Source organism: Helobdella robusta, assembly GCF_000326865.2.
Source record: "Helobdella robusta unplaced genomic scaffold HELROscaffold_3, whole genome shotgun sequence".
NCBI classification, from domain to species: Eukaryota; Metazoa; Annelida; class Clitellata; order Rhynchobdellida; family Glossiphoniidae; genus Helobdella; species Helobdella robusta.
This window is the reverse complement of record NW_008704501.1, coordinates 1,013,266-1,038,627: the sequence shown is the minus strand read 5'-3', so window position 1 is coordinate 1,038,627 and position 25,362 is coordinate 1,013,266. Positions and strand designations below refer to the sequence as shown.

The 25,362-nt window shown below is 31.3% G+C and overlaps 4 protein-coding genes across 4 annotated transcripts in view; 2 read left to right on the top strand and 2 right to left on the bottom strand.

Annotated features, from left to right (window-relative positions):
* Positions 1-11,861, bottom strand: part of HELRODRAFT_128981 (hypothetical protein) — a gene marked incomplete at both ends in the record, with an annotated part of 58,274 nt that extends 46,413 nt beyond the window's left edge. Inside the window, 5 exons of the mRNA XM_009021035.1 lie at positions 3,481-3,576; positions 5,237-5,317; positions 5,590-5,652; positions 10,765-10,812; positions 11,775-11,861. Of these exons, the coding sequence (XP_009019283.1) occupies positions 3,481-3,576; positions 5,237-5,317; positions 5,590-5,652; positions 10,765-10,812; positions 11,775-11,861 (375 nt within the window). The remainder of the gene's footprint in view (positions 1-3,480; positions 3,577-5,236; positions 5,318-5,589; positions 5,653-10,764; positions 10,813-11,774) is intronic.
* Positions 11,862-14,163: 2,302 nt separating this feature from the next.
* Positions 14,164-18,337, bottom strand: HELRODRAFT_161052 (hypothetical protein; the record flags this gene model as incomplete). Its single annotated transcript, XM_009021034.1, has 5 exons — positions 14,164-14,721; positions 15,033-15,192; positions 15,288-15,387; positions 15,587-15,829; positions 18,277-18,337. The coding sequence occupies 5 exons, from the start codon at positions 18,335-18,337 to the stop codon at positions 14,164-14,166; spliced, it is 1,122 nt and encodes a 373-aa protein (XP_009019282.1).
* A 461-nt stretch (positions 18,338-18,798) lies between these two features.
* HELRODRAFT_161051 (hypothetical protein) lies at positions 18,799-20,022 on the top strand (the record flags this gene model as incomplete). Its single annotated transcript, XM_009021033.1, has 3 exons — positions 18,799-18,808; positions 18,905-19,068; positions 19,831-20,022. 3 exons carry the CDS (start codon positions 18,799-18,801, stop codon positions 20,020-20,022), a joined length of 366 nt encoding a protein of 121 aa, XP_009019281.1.
* Positions 20,023-20,666: 644 nt separating this feature from the next.
* Positions 20,667-21,824, top strand: HELRODRAFT_161050 (hypothetical protein; the record flags this gene model as incomplete). The annotated part of the gene is made up of 1 exon (XM_009021032.1): positions 20,667-21,824. One exon carries the CDS (start codon positions 20,667-20,669, stop codon positions 21,822-21,824), a length of 1,158 nt encoding a protein of 385 aa, XP_009019280.1.
* Positions 21,825-25,362: the final 3,538 nt, after the last annotated feature.

The window sequence follows — 25,362 nt, the reverse complement described above, 5'->3', positions numbered from 1 at the left end:
TAATTTTTTTATTAAAATTGAAAATTGGAGCAAAAGATATTCTAGAACTTTTTAATTTTTAAATTAAAAATTCATAATTAATAATTATTAAAATTGAAATTACAAAAGTAATTGATATTTAGTTAGATATGGATTCAATTCCAATTACTAATAAACCACTGTGACCAGGGTATCATTCTTTATATAAGTATTAGTATTTATTAGAGTGGTTCATTCTGTACACACAAAGCTGGTCCATCCTGTACCACATGGTAGTTGGACACTAAAACGGACATGCCAAATAAATTAAAAAGGATAAAGGTGTCAAATCAACACTATCGTGTTCAGAAAGCATTATTTTATAGAAACTGACAAAAAAACAAAAACATACCGCTCGAAATTTTTCTAAAACACTCAAAAAGAAACAGACGAATATTTCACTTTTTCTCGCAAAAAAAGGAAAAGTGAAACAGTTAAATCGGCTACTAAAAACATTTAATAAAATTTACATCTGGTTATAGAAAGCCAAGAGACGTATATGAATTTAAATTTTAAAAAAATGTTAGCGCATGTTTACTATTTTTAATTTCGAAGGTCCTTTCGGTACCTGGTCCATTCGACCCCAGTCTCCCCTACATTGAAAATGAGATGCTGCCGTGAAACATGCAACGCATTTCAAATGCAAAATGTTTCATAAGGTAACGCACGATATTTCAATTTTTCATGTTCCATGTTTTCGCGAGCTACAATCCTCTGAAATCAATAACACACACGCACGCAAGCACACACACAAACACACGCACGCCCACGTGCACACCATACGCACAACACATACGCACGTGTAATCGTCAGCCGGTAAAACAACTTCGCATTCGCACATTATTCCCTCATGCCATCTGTAAGCTCTGAATTTTCAAGACATAAAATAAATGTTAAATTCAATAAAAAAAAAACAAGTAGATTCCTCAGAAATGAGTGAGTCGTTTGGCTTGTTCAGTCATGTAACCATCGGCAACATCATAATTGAAACATCCGTGGAAGATAATGTAGCATGGAAGGTTGCATGGAAGGTTAGTTACGTTACAAACATCTATTGGAGTTTAGGATTTTTTCTAATCAAAAAATTTATGCAATGGAGAAACAGTGTTCGATAAATTAAAATTTCAAAATTTGATACATAACACTAATTAACTAGGAATAGTTAAGTTAATGTTATAACTCAACCGTTACTGCTGATGTCATAACTCAACAGTTAATGTTATTACACAAACAATTAACGTTACAACTTAACAAATAATGTTATAACTAACAATTAATGTTATAACTTGAGATTTAAAAATAACATCACTATTGAAACAATAAAAACAGCAATTACATTAACAACAACAACAACAACAATAATAATAATAATAATAGTATTAGTGGCAAAAAGGCGATTGCGCAAGTAGAGTAAGAATCACATTTAAAATGACCTAGTTGTCCAATCCAATATTTATAAAACGGGATCGAACATCATTATCACCATCACCGTCATCATCATCATAACTATCAACATAACCACCATAACCACCATCATCATCACCATAACCATCATCATCATCACCATCGTCATCACAAAAAATATAAAAAAGAGTTAGTCATTTTGTTATCAGAGAGACATCAAAAAAGCAATGATAAAAATAAAAACGTTTCAAGTACATCACACCAGCGATGAAATATTATGAGACGGTGATATAATATGATGAGCAGTTACGATGATGATGATGACGACGATGACGAAAGTGATGACAATTATGATGACGATGAGTATGAAAGTGATGACGACAATGATGATTGCTATGACATCTTCTCGTTTATAATACATTGTGAAAAATAAAGCAATACAAAAAATTATAAAAAAAAACTGTGAAACAGTATAAAAGTTTGAACATATCATCAGCATGATATTCCAACTGACTCCAACATTCAAGCCTACACCCATGCAATGCACGCATGCATCATGCAAATGCATGCATGCATCATGCAAATGCATGCATACATTCATGAATCATGAAAATGCATTTAAATACCAATAAAAAAATTTTTCTTGTTAATGTAATTGAAACTTATTTTTCACGAAAGGCAGTGATGGATGGGAATAAGATATTATTCAATTTGAAACCAGCTGTCCTGCACTCACTGATCAATAAGCATGAAAAAACTGCTATCAGAATATCAATCCATACCTCATTATCATTTCGTCATCATCATCATCATCTTCGTCATCATCTCTTCATCATCATCATCATTTGTCACCATCATCATCGTCGCCATCAGAATCACCTACACAATATCAATGTTATCATCTTCCCCGTACACTTATGTGACAAAATAAAACATTTCCGTTTAAAAACTAATTGAGAGAAGGAAACAAATAAGGAAGTCAGAGGGTGGAATGAAGAAAACATTCAAAACGATGGAGGAATCTTCAGCCAGGCAGGACAAATACGATCCATCCATTCTGCCTGACAGTTGGAGAATGAAACTCAAACACAACCTAACAAACAATAAATAACTTGAGGAGAAAACAACAACATTAACAACAATAAAAACATTAACAACAACATTAACAGCAACAACAATAAAAACAAACAAACACGTCACTCACACACACACACACACACACACACACACACACACACACACACACACACACACACACACACACACACACACACACGAAAACAACGTTGATAACATATTGCCTGATCAATTCAACAAATTAACCAACATCCCCAATCACCATTCATACGCTGTCTAATAATTTGTCTTCTCAGTTAATATCTTCACTATACATGCAACGCATCACACACACACACACACACACACACACACACACACACACACACACACACACACACACACACACACACACACGCGCGCGCGCGCGCGCGCGCACACACACACACACCTACTTTAAAATTCACACAAACACACAGAGAAGCAAACAGATATATCCACAAACACACACACAAACACAAACACAGACATGCACGCACACGCATATATATTAAGTATGATCCATTGTAAAAAGTCCCAATTACAAAAATGACAAAAACCGTAACACGTGTAGTAATCCGCGGTCAGCTTGCCTTCATTTGCCTTCATTTGAACGGCAATAACGTTTAAAGTTTCATAGTTGCAACCATATAACAATATTTTCAGATTAAACATTAATTCGCTCACTTAAGCAAATAAATAAACCATATTAGTGAACATAAAATATATTTTTTTATATTTAAACTTTAATTTTTTTAAATAATTTTATAATTAATATTTTAAATAATTGAATTTTTTTTTATATTTATATTTTATATTTAATTAAATTAATTCAATCATGCCAATCAATCATGCCAAACCAGCCATTCAGCCATTCCCCGAGACATTCACTGAATGATAAAAATTAATATGGCATTCTACCCGACCGAAGAACACCAATGATAAAAACCAAATCCAACTCACATCTCTGGCCACGGCAGACCTGATGGCACCCATCCACTCCTCCATCTCTCTTCGACTGTCAGCGCATATTATCAAATTGCGAGATGGCGTGATCACCTGGTTGTTAAAATCCACGTTCATGTTATGTTAATCACGGTGGTGATTACGTCGAAACGGCACAAGTGAAATCATTTCAAATGAAAACACACATCAGATTGATGAAGCTTCAAAGTAGCATACCAACAAATAATCGCAAATTAAGTGGTAAGATGTTTATATTTTATATTTACTCCAATAAATTCTCTCACATAGACATTCACATTTTCTTTCTAACTTATCTTATTTATTCATTTGGTTCATGCCTAATTTTCAGCACTTCATAGACGAACATATCATGTTGTCAGCAGCCCGGAAAACGGATGTACGTTGTTAACATCTACTGAAAAGCCTCCTTTCTTTCCACTTAATTTTCACAAATCTTAAGCCTCATCACTTGGCGAACGTCAAAAGCTATCAGAATATTCTCTTTACGAATTCGAACCTGGTCACTGATGGCACCTTAGGATCAGGCGTCTTCAACCACTACGACATGTCGGCCAAATAAGGTCATATGTAAATCGCACGGAAGATTTTTTATTTGAAATACAACATACAAGTTTGAAAATATAAATTTTTTTTTAAAATGTTTAAAAACATTCGTTTTAAAACATTGTTTACATGTACTGGAAATTGACAGATTTTGAGTGATATATATTTGTTCAAGCAGTTTCATGCTGTGCTTCTTTCATTCCGTCTGCGTGTCATCCTCTTCTCCTCCTTTTGCTTGTTGTTACTCTTCACTGAATCATTCCTTCATTCCTTCCATTTATTAATCAGAAATGTTCATCACGTTGCACCCGCTAACAATGTCCAATCTCAAATAATTCATCTATCAAGAAGAAATCCAATTGAAAATCTTTCAAAACCTTAAAAAACTTGAACTGAAAATGTACACAAACAAAATATCTAAATAATAATGTTGCAGTAACGCAAACTTTCAATTTTTACAAACTCCTTACAATGTATAACAAAGATTTTATTCTTTAAAAAATTTGTTAAAACGAAGTAATCATAATATCTTTTATTTATTGTCTCGATGAGAAAAGTAAGAGAAAATAGCCGCATAGCCTGCCAGCGACAAAATCATACGAACAAACATCCCAGCAGCATCACAAACACAGTTGATTAAAAAATGAAATGCCATCAATGACACCAAACATTGTCATGCATGTCCAAAAATAAGAAACAATTTGTTTGCCTGTTAGAATCTTTTGAAAATAATTTCTGAGAGCTCGTTATTGCAACCCTTAATAAGTGTTGTTTGATGTTAAAAATAATTGATTAGCGTTGAACTAAAAATGTTTGTTGGGGTAATATTTTGAAATTGCTTGGGAATTTAAAAAATTACAAAACTGTAACATTTCACATGTTCTTCTAAAAGAACCATTTTTGCTTTTAAAAAACTTTCAATCGATATTTGATGCATAACATTGAAAATTTGCTTTGAAACATGTACACACAATCTGCACTACATAGTTCAGCCATAAATACAGAAAAAACATCCATAAAACCAAAAAAGTCTAACATATAAATACAAAAACATTCAAACATATGAAACCAAACATGAAAACACATGAATACACAAACATCCAAGCATACGAAACCAAACCAAACATTCGAACATATGAACGCACAAAATAAAAGTCACGTATGCGCATTTACTAGCAAAAACGCAAACCTGAAAACTGTGGTTGATATTTTTCAGACTACACTCTGCAATTGTCGTGTCTATGAGAGCGATTTGGTTGAATATTGTGGACTGCAAAACGGGGATTTTGAAATTATGTGATTTGAATAATGGTTTATAATGTTCAACATTAATTTGAATGAAAAACTTGAGAAAAATAAAATGAACAATACCAAATAAAATGAATCAGAGAGTAGGAATACAGTGCAACCTTAAGAGAAAAAATTATAAAACAACAAATGCACGTTATAGAAAAATGATTGAAAAATTACTAATGACCATCATAAGCTTATATATTAGAGCACAAAGAAAAGATAAGAAAGGCTGACCATATGATAACTTACTTTGTTATCGGTGGAGTAGTAGAGGGAGCCAGCGTGCAACTTGAAATATCGTTTGACGAGGCGCTGTGTGTGCAAATGTTTTATGCAACCTTTCAACCATTTTTGATGAAATTTTGAAAAAAAATTGTATAAAAATAAGCAAATAATAATAAAGTAATTTGTAATTACGGAACAGTATTTTCATGATATGGCGACTGACTGGTCGAAATTAAATTTGTTAACGATATTTATTTAAACAAAAATATTATATTTCAAAATATTTTTATGCTCAAGATGTTTTTTTACAACCAGAAAATATTTTTTGTAATGATGTTATGAAATTTGTGAACCTCTTCGCATGAATGTGGAATGATTAAATTTAAACTAAATTATTAGCTAGGTAGTTTTATATTAAGTGTGTCAAAACATTTTAAATGAAAAATTTTTACTAAAATCATCATTATGCGTTCAACCATTAAACTAGTTTTCCGCCTGCAAAAAACATGGCAGGCACATACATGCTGAGTCAACTGTCAACAATCTTGTTTTGAAAACATGCTAAAATTAGCAAGCCATGTAAATGCCAATAGGTTGTTAAATGTGAAAGAAGCGACGTCCATCAAAGCAGTGCCAGTACGTGCAAGCACCTGCAAATGCATCTGTAGTAATTATTTTGCAAAAATAATTGGCTTTTTTGTAAACTGAGCTTATGAAACATTTTCCATTTTTACCAAAAACAGTACCATCAATCAACCATTGGAACATTTTTATATAGCGCAATTTCTGAAATGCAAGTGCCTCGGACATGATTGGCAAATTAAAATGACAATAAAATTTATGAAAATAATAGTAATGATACTAGCAATAACAAAAACAACAATTAAAAAATGAAAAATAATAAATAGTAAAAAAATGATCTTCAGCTAATTAATAAATGACCCTACAGTTGTATGCATCACCCACCATCTGAAAACTTCTACACAACGTGCAATGGATTACTTACTGTTCGTAAGGATCACAACCTGGCACTACTTCACAGGTTCCATTCATACCAACAAATAAACACACGTAACCAAATATGTTGAACTGTTTCTCATCTGATTCCACTAATCTACTTACATTATTTGCAGAAACTGAGTTAAAATTTAATTCATGGTGCAAAAATTGACTTGCACATACAAAAACGCTCAACTAACTCACCTATAGCGTGTGTTATAACAGAACCATTTTGTCACTAACAACCAATTACTCAGTGTTTAATAAATCGCTTTGTTTTTTGGAAAGAGCAGAGAAAAAATATTAGTTGTCAATATTTTTAAGCTTCAACAGTGGAAACAAACTTTACGATTGCCAAAAAATGGAAGACCGAGTGAATAAAGTACAAATAGACGGATATTTAAAGAGTTCATTAATAAAATGAATGCCAATTCAGAGTCGGTTTCAAACATGAGATTAGCGCACAGTGCGCTTTTAAGTACAGCAATCAACATCTACAAGTTTTATCAAAACAATTGTGTAAAAATTTAACAACCAAAGGTAAAAGAAAAAGCAGCTTTGTAGATTAATAATCTTGTGTTTGCATGTAGAAACATTTAATAAATATTTTGTGAAAGTTCTTGAAAATCAATATTAAATTAATTTCCATTTTACACTGCTTATGAAAAAAGAGCAATAGACAGCAATACTGTTGACGGTAATTATTTTTCTCTGAATTTTTTTTAAGATGGCGTTTTTTGGAAAATAAATGTGTGTAACAATAGTAATTAATAATATCTTGATACAAAAAATAAATGCTAAATAATGCGATAAAATCACATAATTTTGTTCAGTTAGTTTTAAAATATAAAATTTTACATGGAAAAACAATTACATTGACTGATTTTAAGTGTTTTTAAAGTATTTTCTATTCACTAGTGACAATAAAGTGAAATTATCATGCAAAAGTTGAAAATTTTTTTGGGAGTAGGAACTTGGAGTCGGAATTGGGAGTAGGAGACAGAAATTTTTACCCGAAGTCGGATACTTTTCATCCGACTCCGACACTCTGATATTATTAATAATCGCAGAGAGTGCAGGTGCGTACATCCTATGATTGTTTCCAGTGTTTCTATGTGAAAAGGTCGCCAGCAAATGATCGCCGGACGTTAGGTCGCCAAGCATTAAGATTGCCCGACAATAAGGTTGTATATGGTAGAAAGGTTAAAAATGTGCCATTACTAAAAGTATGATGAATTCGACAACACGGTCAACAAAACGATGTTCTAAGGAATAATGTTTTATTTTTCAAGATTATGACGTCGACAACAAAAATAAGTGATCGCTGGTCTGTACAAAACTTAATGAAAATTTTTACATGAACACATGAGGGTTTCCATAAATTCTATCATTGAAATTCAAACTATGTGCAATACCACGTAAATAATCGATATTATTAATCTGGCCGAAACATCTCTGTAGATTTTTTTGCTGGTGGGCGGTTTTTGACCTTGAATGAGGTGCTCGATGGCTACCTGATCGAACTTCTGCCCAGTTTTCGAGCTATCAATTAATTTCTATATAGTTGCATGATGTGCTCCCACTATTTTATTGAATCGGCGATGCCAATTCTTCACTGCGTTGTTCATGCCAGGTAGATTCTCAGCAACTGCATCGAAGAAATTTGTAACACTCTAAACAGTAGTGCATGGATTGGCTGATCAGAGCGAGTAATGAAGTCGTAGGTCGCTAATAAAAAGCGAAGATTCTTTATGAGTCGATTATTATTATTATTATATTATATTATTATTATCGATTATTATGTATGCGGTCTTATTGTTATTGTTTTGCAACCTTTGTGACATGCGATCTTATTGTTTTGCGACCTAAAGCTGGCGGTCTTTTTATCCGGCGGTCTTTTGTCCAACGGTCTTATACCGGCGGTTGTTTCACCAGACACCGCTTCCAGTGGCTACTAGGATGAGTGTTTAAAAGTAAACCTAACTAAAAAATTATTTACCAAGATAAATTAATAAATAGATATCAAACTACTTTATCAGTTGAAAATGTAGAAATTCCTTCGCTCTTGCATAAAAGTAACAAAATTGATTGATTGAGAGATTGAGTGAATGCTTGCTTGTTTGTTTGTCTACTAGTTCAGATATTCCTTATTAAGGTTATTCATGGTTTTCTCATTATTTTATTTCATAAGAGTGTGTGAGGAAGATACAAAAATGTTATTATAATGTTATAAAAATGTTTACATGCTTACAAAAATGTTATTATTAATACAAGTGCAAATTGTGTGTGCATGTGTGTGCATACATGTGTGTACGTATGTGCGTGTGTACGCATTCCCTTTGCTGTATTCACAATATTGTTTATTGCTTTTATTTCATTCTCAACATTTATTGCGTCACTGTCAATGAACAAACAATGCCTTCTGTTTATTCATTCATTCATTCTTTAATTCATTCATTCATTCATCTATTTATTCATCCATACATCCAATAATCCATTCATTCATTCATTCGTTCGGTCATTCTTTTTTTATAATTTTACATTTTATAATTTGAAACTAAAAAAACTTTGATCATTATTAGGCTAAGAAAATTTCATGATCGGTTAGATAGAAACTAGAAAGATCCCATTATATGACACATACAATACATCCACTAGCTTTAGCTAATTAAGTTAAACAAACATGTGCGTCATGTATATTATAAGTAAATAGATAACATAGATCATTTTTTGAAGTTTAATTGACGAGCAAACTTTTAATTTATCAATCTTATTTAATTTTTATCATTGATATCTGATAATTAATTAACGGTCATTTTCTAATAATAAATTGACATCGAATTAAATTTCAATTGTACTCTGTTTAATTTCATTTCTTTAATTTTTAGACAATCATTGGAATTTGTAGTTTTGTTATTTTGCTTCGTTTTTTGAATTTGGTTTTGTGATGGCACGGGGCTATGATAATAACAATAATAAAAAAATAAAACAAAATATTAAACGAACAAGTCAGTGAATGAAAACAGTGGGCCAACGAGATTTGGCATTGACAGGCAGTTAACTGATGTGAAATACATTATTATTTACTGTAGCTATTCACTTTTTATAAACGAAAATAATGAATAAACTAAAAATAAAATAAAATATAAATAATATTAAAGTGCTGCTGAATCAGTTCAGATGATGGTTCCTCTAAACCTATCTAACCCTATTATAAAACTGACCACCTCCTCCCTTCAAACACATTCACTCTTCCGGCTAAAAATAAACTGCCTACTATACAAGTGTACATATGTGTTACGCGTAGGTCTGTGTGTGTGCGCGTGTGTAAATGTGTGTGTGGTGTGTGTGCGTGTGTGTGTGTGGTGTGCAAGAACACTTGTACATATTCCCATCCGTAAAATTACATATATATATATATATATATATATATTTATGTCTATAATTACATATAGCAGTTGTCTACTGTTTTTCAACCACAGTGTTTTTAAGTTTTAAAAGTAATTTAATTACAAGCAACTGTTGAACAATAGTTCTCATGAACGTCGCTAACACAAAAAGCCATACGCAATCCTAACCTACAAACTTTACATATATAAGGTATATGTGTGAGTTACATGCAAAAGTTACAAACAAAGTTACATACACACTTTACAAATGTCATTTTTTAGTCAAGTGGCACAATTTAGGGGGTTCCCCCAATGAGATTTTGAAAAAAAATTTCTTGTGACCACCCTAATACACACATGTTACATGCACACACATGTTACATGCACACACACACACGCGCGCGTTAGATATAAGTATATTTACAATGAATGAAAACAGATTAATAAGAACTAAAGTGAAAGTGATGTAGATAACAATGTAAATGATGAGAATGATGATGAAATACAGTCAGGAAGATAGTAAGAATAATCATAAAATGGCAACAAAAATGATAAGAAGGATGATGATGAAGATGATGATGAAGACGATGATGGAGATGATGACGAAGATGATGATGGAGATGATGACGAAGATGATGATGGAGATGATGACGAAGATGATGATGGAGATGATGATGAAAATGATGATGAAAATGATGACGAAGATGATGATGATGATGATGGAGATGATGATGGAGATGATGATGAAGATGATGATGAAGAAGATGATGAAGCTGATGCAACAAACAGAGACACAGTAATGTTAACTCACTTGGAAGGAGCTGTTTTGTTTATGCAGATAACCTTCCTTTATGGAGGTCTGTGGAGATGAATGGTTAAAAATACATCTCAACAATTGCCAGGCACATCTCTCAATGTTATTGCACTTGTTAAACAAAGCCAAGTTATATAAACATTCAGGCAATCAAACTTGTAGATACAAAACCTACAGTATTATGTTTGTTTAGGCTTCTGTGATTATTTATAGAAATAAACAATATGCAATTGAGAAATAGAGAGAGAGAGAGAGAGAAAAAGAGAGAGAGGGAGAGAGAGAGAAAGAGGGAGAGAGAGAGGGAGAGAGAGAGAAAGAGAGAGAGGGAGAGAGAGAGAGAGAGAGAGAAAGAGGTGAGAGAGAATCTTCACAAATACCATATAAGAAAATTTTTTTTAATTTCACGAAAGATATAATTTTATTTGATACAATTATAAAAAATATAAATATAATTTAAGATTTTATAAAATTTTATTTATAAATGTTTTCAAGTGACAGATTTTTAGATTTTGTTACAAAAAAGATGTTGTTTAAATAAAGATTAGGTCAACAATAATCTTTTAACATTATCATTTTTTATTTATCATTGAAATATCAAATAAAAATGTAATATTTTACATGTAATTGCCTATTAATTTTGAACCAGATTAAACCAGCCTAAACTAGTCTACTGTGTTTTATTTGTAAGCAAATTAAAGATGGTGATATAATGTAAAGATTAACAACAGTAATGAAAAAATAATGCTTTATTTCATAACAGAAAAAAAATCATTGATCATGTAATGAGTTAAGTTGGAGATCTACCCTGGCTAAAATGCTTACACTCATTTTTAAAAACTTACAACAATCACAACCATATGAATAAAAACCCAACTTTTATTAAAATTATACAACAATTGAAAGTTAGGAATAAGGTTATGTTTATGCATCTAGCATCCAGGGCCAATCTCCAATTTTTCTCAAATAATAATAGAATCAACCAAAGAGAGCACCAGCAATGAACCCACCAAACGTTCAATTTCCTTTTTTGTTGAAAGTCTCCGAAGGAAACAACGAGCTGGTTCGGTCTCACCATCGCTATCTGAACTTTCCTCCCCACATGTCTGCTGTTGTGGCTGTTGCTGTTGATGATGTTGTGGTTGATGAAGCTGCGAGGCCATCCACACTTTTGGCTTCTCTTCTTTTATTTCACTTGCAATACAAATAAAATTAAGAAAAAATACAAAGTCCTTACACTTTCAGCTAGCTGCTAACTGGATAATCCTTGATGCTTACCCTAGCCTAAATCTTCACAAAAAATTTTAAAAATTTTAAAGGTTAAGTATTAATTATTAAATAAAAGTTAAATTTAAAAAAAGTGTAAAATTTTTAATCGTAGTAGTTATATATAAAATATAAAATTTTTAATAGTGGTAGTTATATATATATAATGTTTTTATAAAATGTTTACGGTAAACATTTTATAAAAATAGAATTTGTTTTGTAATAGACTTTCTACTATAAATTTTTCATAATGAGTTAATAACATCATGATTCTCGCATTTGCCTATGTAATGATCCTTTAATGATAAACTTTTTAAAATATGCCAAAATTGATATTTGAATTTGTTTCTGTAATGAACCTCTACTGTGAATTTTTCATGTCGATTCAATCTTTATTTATTTAATTGTCAATATTATGGGAGGCGAACATTATTTACTTTTGAAATGTATAAATTTTTGTGACGTATGTTCGCGTGCATGAATTACCATCATTTTTAATTTCTTCATTTTCAATTAACTTTGTTCAATTTTTTGTTGAACTTGGTTGAAAGGATAACTTTAGTTCAGGCACTATCACAAGTATTATGTTTACCTTTTTGTGCTTCTTCCAATAAATAAATAAAAATAAATAAATAAATATATATAATATAGAATAATAATAGAGTAACTACATAATATATAAAAATAAAATCATAAAGTTTATTTATAATATTATAAATAACTATCTTTTTAACAATTAACATTCATATAATTAATATTAATTAGTAACTAAAAACTTAGAATAGTCCAACAAAGCACCGACTAACCTCTCAAAATTTTTATAAATCCATCCACATTTTCGTACAATTACAGTTTGCAACAATTATTTAAAATTCTCTCCCCTTTTTATATAATTTTGAAACAGGGAAACTTCCACCTCGCTCCTTTTAAACAAAATATCGAACAAAGACCGTAAATATATACAATGATTTAAATGATTTAACAAGGATATATATATATATATATATCCTTGTTAAATTATATATATATATATATATATATATATATATATGAAAGTTTACGATTGAGCTTTTCAATTTTAAAACAGACGAATCTGTTCTAAAGAAAATTGTTTTCAAAAATGTGAAGCCTAGAAATACAGACGATAAAATTTAAAATTTATATATATATATAAATATATACATATACATATTTCAAACATATCTAGAGAGTACGGTCTCTGCCTTTGTAAACCGAGCCTATACGCATTCTTCCAATATGGAAAGCAGGAGAACCGAACTAGATAGATAATTTAAAAAGTTTTCAATCTCAATTTTCGGTTTAATGGGCAACTATAAACCATGTTGAAAAAATTCCATGTATTATTGTATAACTGGCATAAAACATTGGTAAAATTTAAAAAAAAAATTCCATCTATACATCTATAAAAATTGGAAATATTTTTTAATGCAACCACAAAGCCTAGCTTCACCTATGATGTAATCTGATAATGTTTTTTTTATCTTGTTCTTAATATAATATTATTATTAAATTTTACTTGAATTTATATCAAACATTGCAAATTTTAATTATGTTAGAGCTAATGACATTTAACATTATTCAGTACTACCGGCATTAATCTACAAACAAATTGATCACCCACTAACAGAGAAGCCATAGGAAATTGAAGCCTCAAAACAATGGAATATTTACATAGAGTTAGGGCTATATATAACGAAAATTCCATTTAAATATGTAAAAAAAACCGTTTCATTCCCCACAACAATGAAATTAATAAATTAAATGTGTGAAAATTTTTAGAAGTTTAGTGGTTTGAGTAGCAAAATTCAAAATTGGCAAAAATGTAGGATATGTATGCTCGCCAAAATTTTTTAAACAAAAAACTGATGCAAAGATAATGTCATAATAGTTTATAACTTTGATTTAATTATATTTTTATATTTTATTTATTGTGTTTATCATTATATTATTATAAAATTTTCTTAATTTTTCAAATTGTGAATTTATCTTTTACATGCAAAAATTTTGGTGAAATATTTTTGACATAAATGTAAATCAAAAAGTTTTGAAAAGGTTACTCAAATATGATACATTTTAGAAAAATGGCTTATTATATCAAATTCTACGCGCTGATTAACGCAATCTAATTTCAAATGCCACGTTTTGTTCGGGCCTTGATGGCGGAGTGACACAGCGGTAGAATCCTTCATCATCTGGAGAAGGATTGAGGAAAGTCAATGTGAGTTCGTGCAACGCTCCATCGGGAACGTTGGTATGTCTATCCAAAATTGTCGTTTTTGTTGAGCTTGTTATATTAACATCATTTTTAAATAAAGTCAATACTCTGTTCATATAGTCGAACGATCTACACCTGACGCAAGTGGGTCTGTTGCGCGTGATGTTAATGACCAGTTGAAAATACATCTCTTTGCCGCCTGCACGATGAAAGATGTAATTATTTTTGTTACGATTTGGATTGCTAACCAACTCTCTGGTTCTATCGAACGCATCCATGGCATGTTCCTCGCAAGGAATGACCATCATGACTGGATTCTTAGGCATGATGTTGGTAACCCAGGCACTGTAGAACGTCTGCTCTGTTTCGCTGGCGTGATCAGTCGCACACGTATAAACGCACGTGTCTGCTGTCCCGTTTGATATCTTGTACGATGTTGAAAGCGTTATGAAAATCTGGAAAGAAAAAATTCTTTCTTGAAAAGCGTTAAAATCGTGCGAAAATTTCCTATTTTTAAAAAAGAAAAATTTGCAAAAATTTGTATCGATATTTAAATATATTTAACTGACATTATTACCTACATTAGAATATCAGCACTATTTATTGTATTTTAAATAAAAAATAAATCAAAATATGTCGATATAATTTATCTATATTTATTTTGACATTTATTAAACCTTTTCAACTTATTTTAAATTATAATTTTTGTTAAAATTTATTAAATTATTTTACGGAGCCAAAAAGTGTCTAATTTACAAAAACAAACTCTGCTAGAATTGAAGTAGTCCGTTTCGACATAGGAAGACTTCCAACCGTTCGTGATGTACTTTCCCTTGTCCGTCGATGAAGTTTCGTTCTCCTTGCGATCGAAATTCATGCGGGACATCGATGGATGCTCTAATTTGGATTTGAGCCAGCGTGGCTTGCTAGTGTATTAAAGTTGTAATTAGTTAAAAACATACAGTATGTAAATTTATTATTGTTGGGTTTAATAGGTTTTTATTAAAATTTAAAGAATTACTCTCTATCAAGAGAATTCCTGTAAATTCTTATTTCACCAGACGGTTTCAACGTAACTGGGTTGGATTCAATGAGAGCCTGGCAGACTACATGAAGATCACCTTGAAAATCAACAAACAACATCTTATCAATAATTCATCACAACTACGTGTTCAAAAACGAGTGTCCTTATTCACATTGTTAAGTTTCTTGACTACACTCGAAAGTTCCAACGGGAAGACTATGCTTATGATTCAATATTTGGATAATTTTATTAGATCCAATGCATTACACGGATGCAAAATTATATTAAAAACAAACCAGACTGATCAAACGTAATTGTGTCGGGTGGTGTTGTTTTCCAAACGATGGAGTCCAATATATCCAACTTGTTGATTGTCTCCTTCTGGATTTCAGTTTTTAAATGATACTGGAATAAAGTATTTGGATAATGGAAAACTGTTATGAAGGTGAGAGGGAATTTTTCGTTGAAAGGATTAATGTTCAAGGTGACTGCCCTGATGTTGTGAGAAAACATGACGCTCACGTTAAAATTTTTTCTACCTGATGTAATGAAAACATCGAAAATTTATTAAAGAATAGGTTTTACATGACAAATAACATAACTTAAAATGATTGGCTAAGTAAAAATATGTAGAAGTTTATATATTATTATTATTAAAACATATAATTAAGCGAAAATTATGATCAAAAAGTTCTCAAAAGCGCCATCCATATAGAATGCATTAAAGTAAAGTACAGATATGATGGTAGTTGTTAATAAACAATTCAATATCAAACTCAAAGTACAAATAAATAAGTTTTCAAATTTTTCTCAAAATCATCCAATTTCAAATCCTAAGATTTTAAAGATCTTGGCAAATTGTTCCAAACAGCCGGTCCTGAAATAACCAAATTTATTAATGCGATTTGTGAATTGATGTCCGGGACAACCAGCAAAATATTATCATCTGACTTAAGTTTCATGCCACTCATCATTACAGATTTTTCTTCTATTTTATTAATCATATAACTTGGTAAAAAACCATGTAACGTTTTATACATTATTAGACTTATTTTGCATAAAATTCCTTTTTATGGTAAGCCAATGAAGACTTCCCAAAATCGGAGTTACATGATTGAATCTGAGACCACTGACAACCAATTTGGCCGCTCTATTCTGAATGGACTAAAAAGTAGAAACATGTTAACCAGGCAGCCCTTAAAAGAGGCCATTGCAATAAACTAATCTCGAGAAAACAAGTGCATGTACCAACGTCTGAATATCAGATTTATTTAAAGAATTACGCACCTTATATAATTCTTTAATTTGCAAAGGACATGCTCAAATTATCGTTTTCATATGATCCTGCATCGATAATATGGAATCCAGTGAACATACTAAATTAGTTACTTTGTCGCAAAATCTAATTTTGACATCATCAATTTTCACCAAATCAATATTAAATTTTGTTGACTGCTGAAATTTTCCAAAGGGAAAAAATTTTGACTCTTGTTGGTTTAACTTGAGACTTCCACGTTAGACATCAACGTTTCAATATCGTTTAGACACTTGACAAGTTCATTTATTTCACAATGTAGTAATTCTGGCTTATTACTAACTATTATCTAAATGTCATCAGCGTAAGCGTGATACCTAAAACTGAACTAATCAAACATCTTTAAAACCCCAGCAGTATACATGACAAAAAGAATGGGTCCAAGCACTAAGCCTTGGGGTACTCCTGAGGCTAAAACTATTTCCTATATGTTGTCTGTCTAGCGCAGCAAACAGTTCAGAAAAAACATAAAGCAGTCTGGAAATTGGTCTATAACTAGCCAAGTCATTTCTATTCATATTCACTTTTTTAAATCTGAAAAAAATATAACTTGCTTAAATCCAAGAGGAAAAAACCGCTGCTTAAACTCTAATTTATGAAACTCGTCAGCAAAACTATAAACAGATCAATATATTTTTTTAAATGTGTGTATAAAAGATATCAATCAAACAAGTTTTAATTGGCAAGAAGCCGAGCACCACCTTTTTAACCTTCAATTCTGTAAGGAGCGTTAAATCAGAAAATGAGCAGTTTATGTCAGACAAAGTTTGATAAATTGGTGGTCTATTAGTAACATTGGTAGTCTGTTTTATTTTGTCAACTTTATTATCAAGAATCTTAACAAACTGAGACGAATGTAAGTTAATAATTTCATTAGACGATTCTCCAGTAACTTGATTGCAAAATACTTTGTTTATTATTTTTCATAAATTTGTAGGAGTTCCGCAGTTATCGCTGATAATTTTTTTCCAATAACAATTTCTTTTTTGGGGGAAAAATTCGAGATTTCTTTTTAGAGCTGCATTCCAATCACTTTTGCATTCCACAGACATGTTTTCTATAATTTCTTTTTTTACGCAAAGTCTTTTAATAGTCTTACATTCATAATCATACCAAGGAGGGCAACGTCACATCTAACTTTAGCTTTTTTTGGAAATTCATATTTCTATTATCAATGTTAATTTTCTTGTTGTTTATAATAAGTTACTGTTTATATAAGTTACTGTTACTTTGTTCCTCTATGTTAAACAAATTTTTTCTACAAAAAAACTCGTAAAAAACTGATTGAAAATTTAAATAGAAAACTGGAGAACTAAGCAACGCTAAAAATGCTGTGACTTTCCTAAACAACTGTATATCTGATAGTCTGAATCATATATATATATATGAATATTTCCCTATATAACTAAATTGCACTGATGATGATTCATTCAGAATCGAAATATGGTCTTATTTGCAGCATGAATTCGGAAAATAAGTTTATTTTTAATTTTAATAAACTAAACGTTCACCAAAAAACTTTAGTGAGAAAAATTGAAAAAATGAACTACAAACATATTAAGGCCAAACATTCGGTAGAATTTATAGAATATTGTGTGTATATATATATATATATATATATATATATATATATATATATATATAAATATATATATCAAAAAGTGAACTAACCATCAATATTGAGAGCATGAGGAATCTCGGCAAGGGGAAGGTACAAATCAGAAACCTTCATGAACCATCTAATTTCTGGTTTTTCGGATTTGTGTTGGAATATAATTTTCAATTTGGCATTGCCATTTGGGTAGAAATCTTTGATTAGGCGTTTCAAAGGTTTCAAGTAAATTTTTTTTAAATGATCCTGTTTATGTATGTAAATTATATTAAATTTTATATATATGTAAAAACTAATCAACGCATTTATTTTTAAGTGAATAATAATAATAATAATGTCATTTGTGCAGCGCCTTATGCATAGCATCAGGGGCTCCCGGATAAACAAATGTCAGCACGGCCAGCAAAGGCCTGTTTGAACAGATGAGGTTTCAATCGCTTCTTAAACGTTTCTATTGATGATTGTCAAACTGTTCCATATTGATGGTGAGCAATATAAAAAGCATTTCAAGGTGAGAGCTTATTTATTGACTGGTTGATGCAGTTGCAGTGGTGACGGCAGACGAAGGTCATGGTTAACAGATGAGCGAAGGTGAATGAGTTTTTGAAGATATGGTGGTTGAAATGTGTTGAGAGTTTTATATGTAGTGACAGCAATTTTATATTTGATGCGTTGATGAATCGGCAGCCAATGCAAGTAAGCAAAGAGACGATGAACTGGAAGACAAACGAGGTAATTCTAAAACAAGTTTGGCTTTTGAATGTGCTGAAGAGAGGAAATCAGATACGCTGAAGTTCCATATAACAGAGAATTGCAGTAGTCAGGGCGAGATAATACAAGACAGCGTGGAGGTCATATCAACTGTAAAAATAGGTCGAATGTGGTGAAAAGACCAAATAATGCAATAGACTAATTTGACCAAAGCTTTACTACGGAAATAGAAAAAAAAATCATATTTTAATAGATAATATTGCAAGGCAGATATTTTTAGCAATTTAGCGAAATTTGTTAGTCTCAATATAATGGAATATTTTTGAAAAAACACTTCCAAATTAGAGTCTAATGTTTACCTCTTTATATTGCAGAAGCCCTCCAGCTGTCACTATCAAAAATGTGATTATAAATGTGATTATAAATGATAATTTAATCATTTTGATTTCAAACTTTTTTTAATATTTTTAAATGAAGCGACTCAGGCGCATGCAGATAAATGATAGGATGACACTCAGACACTCAGACATAACAGTCAAGCGCACACAAGCTGCTGCTAGATGTTATTATGGCGTTTAACATCAATTATCTACATAAACTGTTTGGTAAACTTTGCACCGATGAAAAATACACAATTACATGTAGAGAACAAAAACAATTTTATTCATGATCTCGTTAAGAAATAAATTGATTTCACTGCACTTTGTTGATGAGATTGAAGAATAATAAATTAATTTTAACACACTGTGACCATTGTCAAAGTGTTAAATTTTTCAACTCTTAATTTCCGACATGACCATTATTACCTACAAACATTAATTATTATTTCGCTAGTTTATCAGGGAGGTTCACAGGTGTAAAACGCGGTTCTACACTGACGATAAAATTTTTGTGCCACACAGGCCGTGCCACTCACACCACACGACGTACAGAAACATCATGCATGCGCGGCAAACACTGCAACATATGCACTTAGACACATAGGGTACGAAAGTCTGAGTTTAGGACAGAAAGTAATCAAAACAGGCCATAACAGCGCGGCATCTTCTACCGACTGCGCTAACTCACCGATCAAGTATGTGATAATGGTTTGATTAAAACCGTGCATGAAGTTCCACATGTTCCAGAGAAAGCATTTGTAATAAGATGGATGAAAAAAACAAAAGACATACATGTTACAATTCTATGAAACTAATATAGCTTTGTAACTAGAAAAAAATAATTAAATAAAATTCAATTGAAAAGAAATACAAGCATTTGAACAAAAAATTAAAAATTCATTAGAAGAAGGCCACAACTATTAAACATGAAACTGCCCACATCAAACATATGTTAACGACACAAAAATATAACAATCTCCTTTAAAGACAACCACAACTCAACGGTCTTCCACAATTAGAACGTTTATTACACGTGCCAATAATCGATTGTTTGAATGTTGGGCAACACCAATTAAGACGGCTTATCATTTTCAATCTAAACAATCAGATCAAAGATCATTCCTTTGTGAATGAGAACCATAACTGGCAGCTGGTCGTCTTTTACTGAGTATATAAGTGGAAGAAAATATTCGATTCCTAAAAACAGTTCACAGTTTTGCAATCAAATCTTACAAAACAGCTTGAGAAACTTTTAGTTCAATTTATCAACAAAACCAGATACTACACAGAAGATATTAAGATTAATTGCTATAAAACACAGTAACTAAAACCATCATTAAATTTAAACATCATTAAAAATGACGAAACGAGTGTCATTCTTGTTGTTCAACGAGGTAGAACAGACATACCAGATTTGTGACAACGTTTCTGAAAAAGGACATCCGTTCAAAGCTGACGGGTTAGTTTTTAACTCTTCGCAAAAATCGCAACCGAGTTTGGAGCGACGATCCATATTGAAAAGATCAAGTAACGTAGTTGGGAACGTTGATCAAATGAAATTCGCAAACCAAACAAACGACAATCCAAAGAACACGTGTCACAACCATTCGACTTACACAAACACATTTACAACAAAAGCTACAAGCAACAAAAGAAGAAACAGCTTCAACAGTTCGTTACTGAGATGTCTGCAAGTAGCCACAAAGGATGGAAATGAAGACAGCGATGATGGCATTGATGAAATAACCTTTCCATCTCATCAATCAAACAACAACATTGTGACTGATTGTTCAGCAAACACAACAAACAACATCAACAAAACATCGATGCACACATCAACATCACACAACTCGGAAAGAGTTAAAAACATTAAACACAATAATGACGACACGCATGAAAGAGAAGCCGATCAGCACTGCGCCGAGCAATCATTTGCAATCATTACAACGAACAGTTATTCTGTTGATCATGGAATGGACCTCACCAGCGACCCCACACCACAACAGACGACTTCAACATCTATCGAGGAACCTGCAACTGATTTGAGCAACTATTTCAGCGATGCTTCCAACGCATCAGCACTTTGTTCAGCGACATTTCCAAGGAGCAACACCTTGAAAACATCTTCAGCCTTTGACTGCATGAGCTTTAAAAAGGATCATTGCGATGTTAATTGCGATCCATCTGGCTGTTCAATTGACGTAATATGCACATCTCATGAGTTGCATTTCAAATGTCCTTGCTGTTCAGCCGTTAAAACAATGCAACCTGGACTCAATTATTACTACTTGTTGAAACACATCTTCAACGAAGACCACCCTCATAAGATAATGCAGCATCTCAAGAACTGCATTTGTTCATCGGATGAGGTTGACAAACAGGAAAACCTCAAAATAACGAAGAGAAAAAATTCACTGCCTCGAAGAGTGGCAAAGTCTCTTGTTGGTCGATTGAGATGTTTGAAACAACGAAATGATTCAAACGTTGAGGCTCCACAAAAGCAATGTGTTTTATAAATATTTCATGGACTTCGATTTAACATTGTTTCTTTTATATTGTTCATATTTTATTTTAAATTTCTCTTAAATTTTAAATGGACAATAATAAATTGTACATAACAAATATTTCTTATTTTGTCATTCCTTTTTAAACGCAAACACGATGTCCTGAATGTTTGTTGTTGAGTCGTGCAATTTTTTAACAATTAAATTTAGTTTAAAAATAAGATATCTGTAGAAAAATTTTGAAAAAAATTTGAAAAAAAACAATAAAAAAACGATCATATATTCGAATTGAAATGATTTTTAGTGTATTTAAAAAGTCTAAATATGATTAAAAAATGAAATTTATTAAAATAAAACAAATAAAATTATAAGATTTAACATAGTTTACAAATTTTCTTTTCACTCACATGTTTAAAATGTTTCTAGTAAACTGGCAAAACGTTTAGCGTGCTAAACAAAATCAAGTTCATCAATCAAAAAAATGTGCTGAACAATTTGTACAAATGAATTTGTTCTCGGTACATCACATACTGCAACAAAGTATGGCCAGGCACTTACAAAAGCAACACTATTACGATAAATTTAATTTCAAATAGAGTACTGTTAAAATAACTTCAATAACTGTCACAAAATGTATCCACACACAACAATTATTTGACTTGAATGACAATCTTAACATTGCTAATTAAATTAAAATTAAAAAATTTATTAAACAAATTTAATTTACGTCAAACTTAAACTTTGAAGGATGCCAAAATTTGGCTGGATTTTGGCAGAAACCGGATTTATTTAACATAACTTTCACTTTACTTTATTTAAAATAAAAAGCAACATTAAACAAACTATGGACATCATCGACGCTACATTAAACAAATTATGAACATCATCGACCATTTTTAAGAAAGAAGGATACTGATAAATACTCTGCTAAAATCATTCAATGAACAATTTCGATGCATAGAAAAGGAACATTTGTGTACTGTGGCAACGATTATCGAACTAGGTTTTAAGAGCAAATTTTGCACCATAGATGTTCTGGCGACTGCCCAACTACGTGTTTTGATGGAAAATAACCAGTTGACGGCGTCGGTTCCTTTGAAAGATCAAGCTCAATATGACAAGCTTGAAGGTGATTTATAACCAGAATCAACTGAGATCTCGCCAATTCAAGCTAAAAAACCCGACTTAAAAAACCAAACACATTGGCAGAGTGGAAATGTGTGGATGAAATTGTGCAGTATGCAGAAACAAATGCACAAGATGTAACTGAAAGCATTGATAATGAACTTGCAAAATACTTGTCTGAACCAGCAATGTCACAGCCGGAGGTTCAGGTTGAATGTGGTGAGGTTGCCCAATTTGGCTGCTGTTGCACGTATTTACTTAGGTGCACCACCAACAGGTGTCCCATCTGAGCATTTGTTCAATGTTGCTGATGAGGTAATAAGTGAAGTATATTGGTAATAGATAATGCTTCAAGACATTTTTTAAATAAAATATTAGTCTCATTAAAATATCAATTCTGTATTTAACCAAAACCTGTGATAATGCTTTTGATATATTTAGTTACCCCTAAATGATAACATTATTAATTGTTAACGTGAACCGTTTACGAATAAATGACAACGTTAATGTTACATGTGCATTAGATAAATTATGTAATAAATCACACAATTCATTGATTATCGACTATGTCCTGTTTATATATTTTGTCATTTTGGCTATCATAAAAATAAAAAAGATGCATTCAATGTGTATGCAAGTAAACACTCGTGGGTCACAAACTTAGTTGAAAGAAAAACTACGCCGATATCTAGATTAAGTGAACGCAATCATCTGGTGTCATCGGACTTGGATGATTTGGTCATTCCGCCTTTCCGATCTTCTAAGTTTACAAAACGAAGATTTGCTGTGATTGCTGAAATATGGAACCCGCATCTTATAAACAGGCTTGGACTGGGTCGCCGGGACACCGGCAAATTCCAGGTGGGCCGGCTTATGCCAGCTGCGACAAAATTTATTACATTTTCAGTATTAGCAAAAAATTTAATTCATTTTTTCAAAAAGCTACAATTATCGTAAGATTGCAGATAATGAACTAGATAAGATAATTGTCGACACTGAAGTGCAAAGTGTTTTGAAAGGAAAAAAAGAATTATATCGAACCAACCGCTGAAAGTGTAAAAGATAAATTATGTGCCACTGTTCACAATGTGGTCATGGATCAAGCAAATAATAGTTTAAAAAAGATATTTTGAGCATGGTAGTTTTACACAGATTTATCTTTCTTATATTCAAAAATTTTGCAGAAGTTTTAAAAAGAATGTTTAGTGACGCACTGCAACACTTGAGTAAATTGCTCCAAAAATTGATGATATTTTAACTAAAAATCATTTCAAACTGAATTAAGCCATTAATGAATTTAAATAAAATAACATCCAGGAACTTTTGTTATTATGCACCTTATAAATGGAATAATCTGCCACAATATTTAAGATCAATTAATAATCTAACAGAATTTAAAAAGAAGTTGAGAACATTTTTAAATTGTTTAAGTTAAATGTATTAATATTTTATTTTTAATCTTATTCATTTTTTAAGTTTAAATGTATGAATGTTTTATTTCTAAGTTTATTCGTGAAAATTTAAGAACATTGAAGAATTTAAAAGACATTTATTTTACTCATTTATGTTATTGTGTGTTTTTTTTGATTACTTACTACGTTATTTCTTGTTTTATGGGAGTCAACCCTAGATAAGCATTTATTGCTAGGCTGACTCTTTTACTTTTTTGTGAATAAATGGAATTTAAAAAAAAAAATTATTGTTGGATTTTGCAAGGAAACAGAAAAAAATTTTAACAACTCTCAAAGATAATTTGATCTTTGAAATGGAAGTGGAAGACAGTTAACAGGCTGAATGAGTAAAATAACTAGAAAATATGTACATCATCTCATTGGTTGAAAACGGCAACAAACACAAATATAAATAAATTTTTTTTTAGAAAATGTAACATTGCTGTTTATTTGTTCTCCAAACGTTTTATTTGCAGTGTTTGCTTATTCAAATTTGTATTTGGCTTACAAATTTGTTTTGACATTATCCTCACTATAGTCGTTGTCGAAATTGAAATACGTTTTTAACAAATTTTGGAATTTGTTGAGCCAGCCAACTTTAAAATGATGCATGTTGATGTCTTGCAAGAAGAACCTTCTCCCAAGGAATCAACAACAATGAAATCATTGATGTTTTAGAATCGATTAGTGAAACACCCAGAAAACTCTTACGCTAGTTTATAATGAATAAAAATTGTAAGCTCTATTGTTTTTTATTTTTAAGTTGCTAGAACAGAACTAGTAGATATTCATGTGTTGTGTTCACAGTTATTATGTATAACAAAGTCTAGACAGTTATGATTAAAATCATCATCGATGTGCGACTTGAAGTGGTGTTTTTGAAGTTTAAAATTTTAATATTATGAATGAAATAATCATAGAAACTAGAAAATTACAAAAATTGAATTAAATTGTAAATAGTAATGATTTACTTT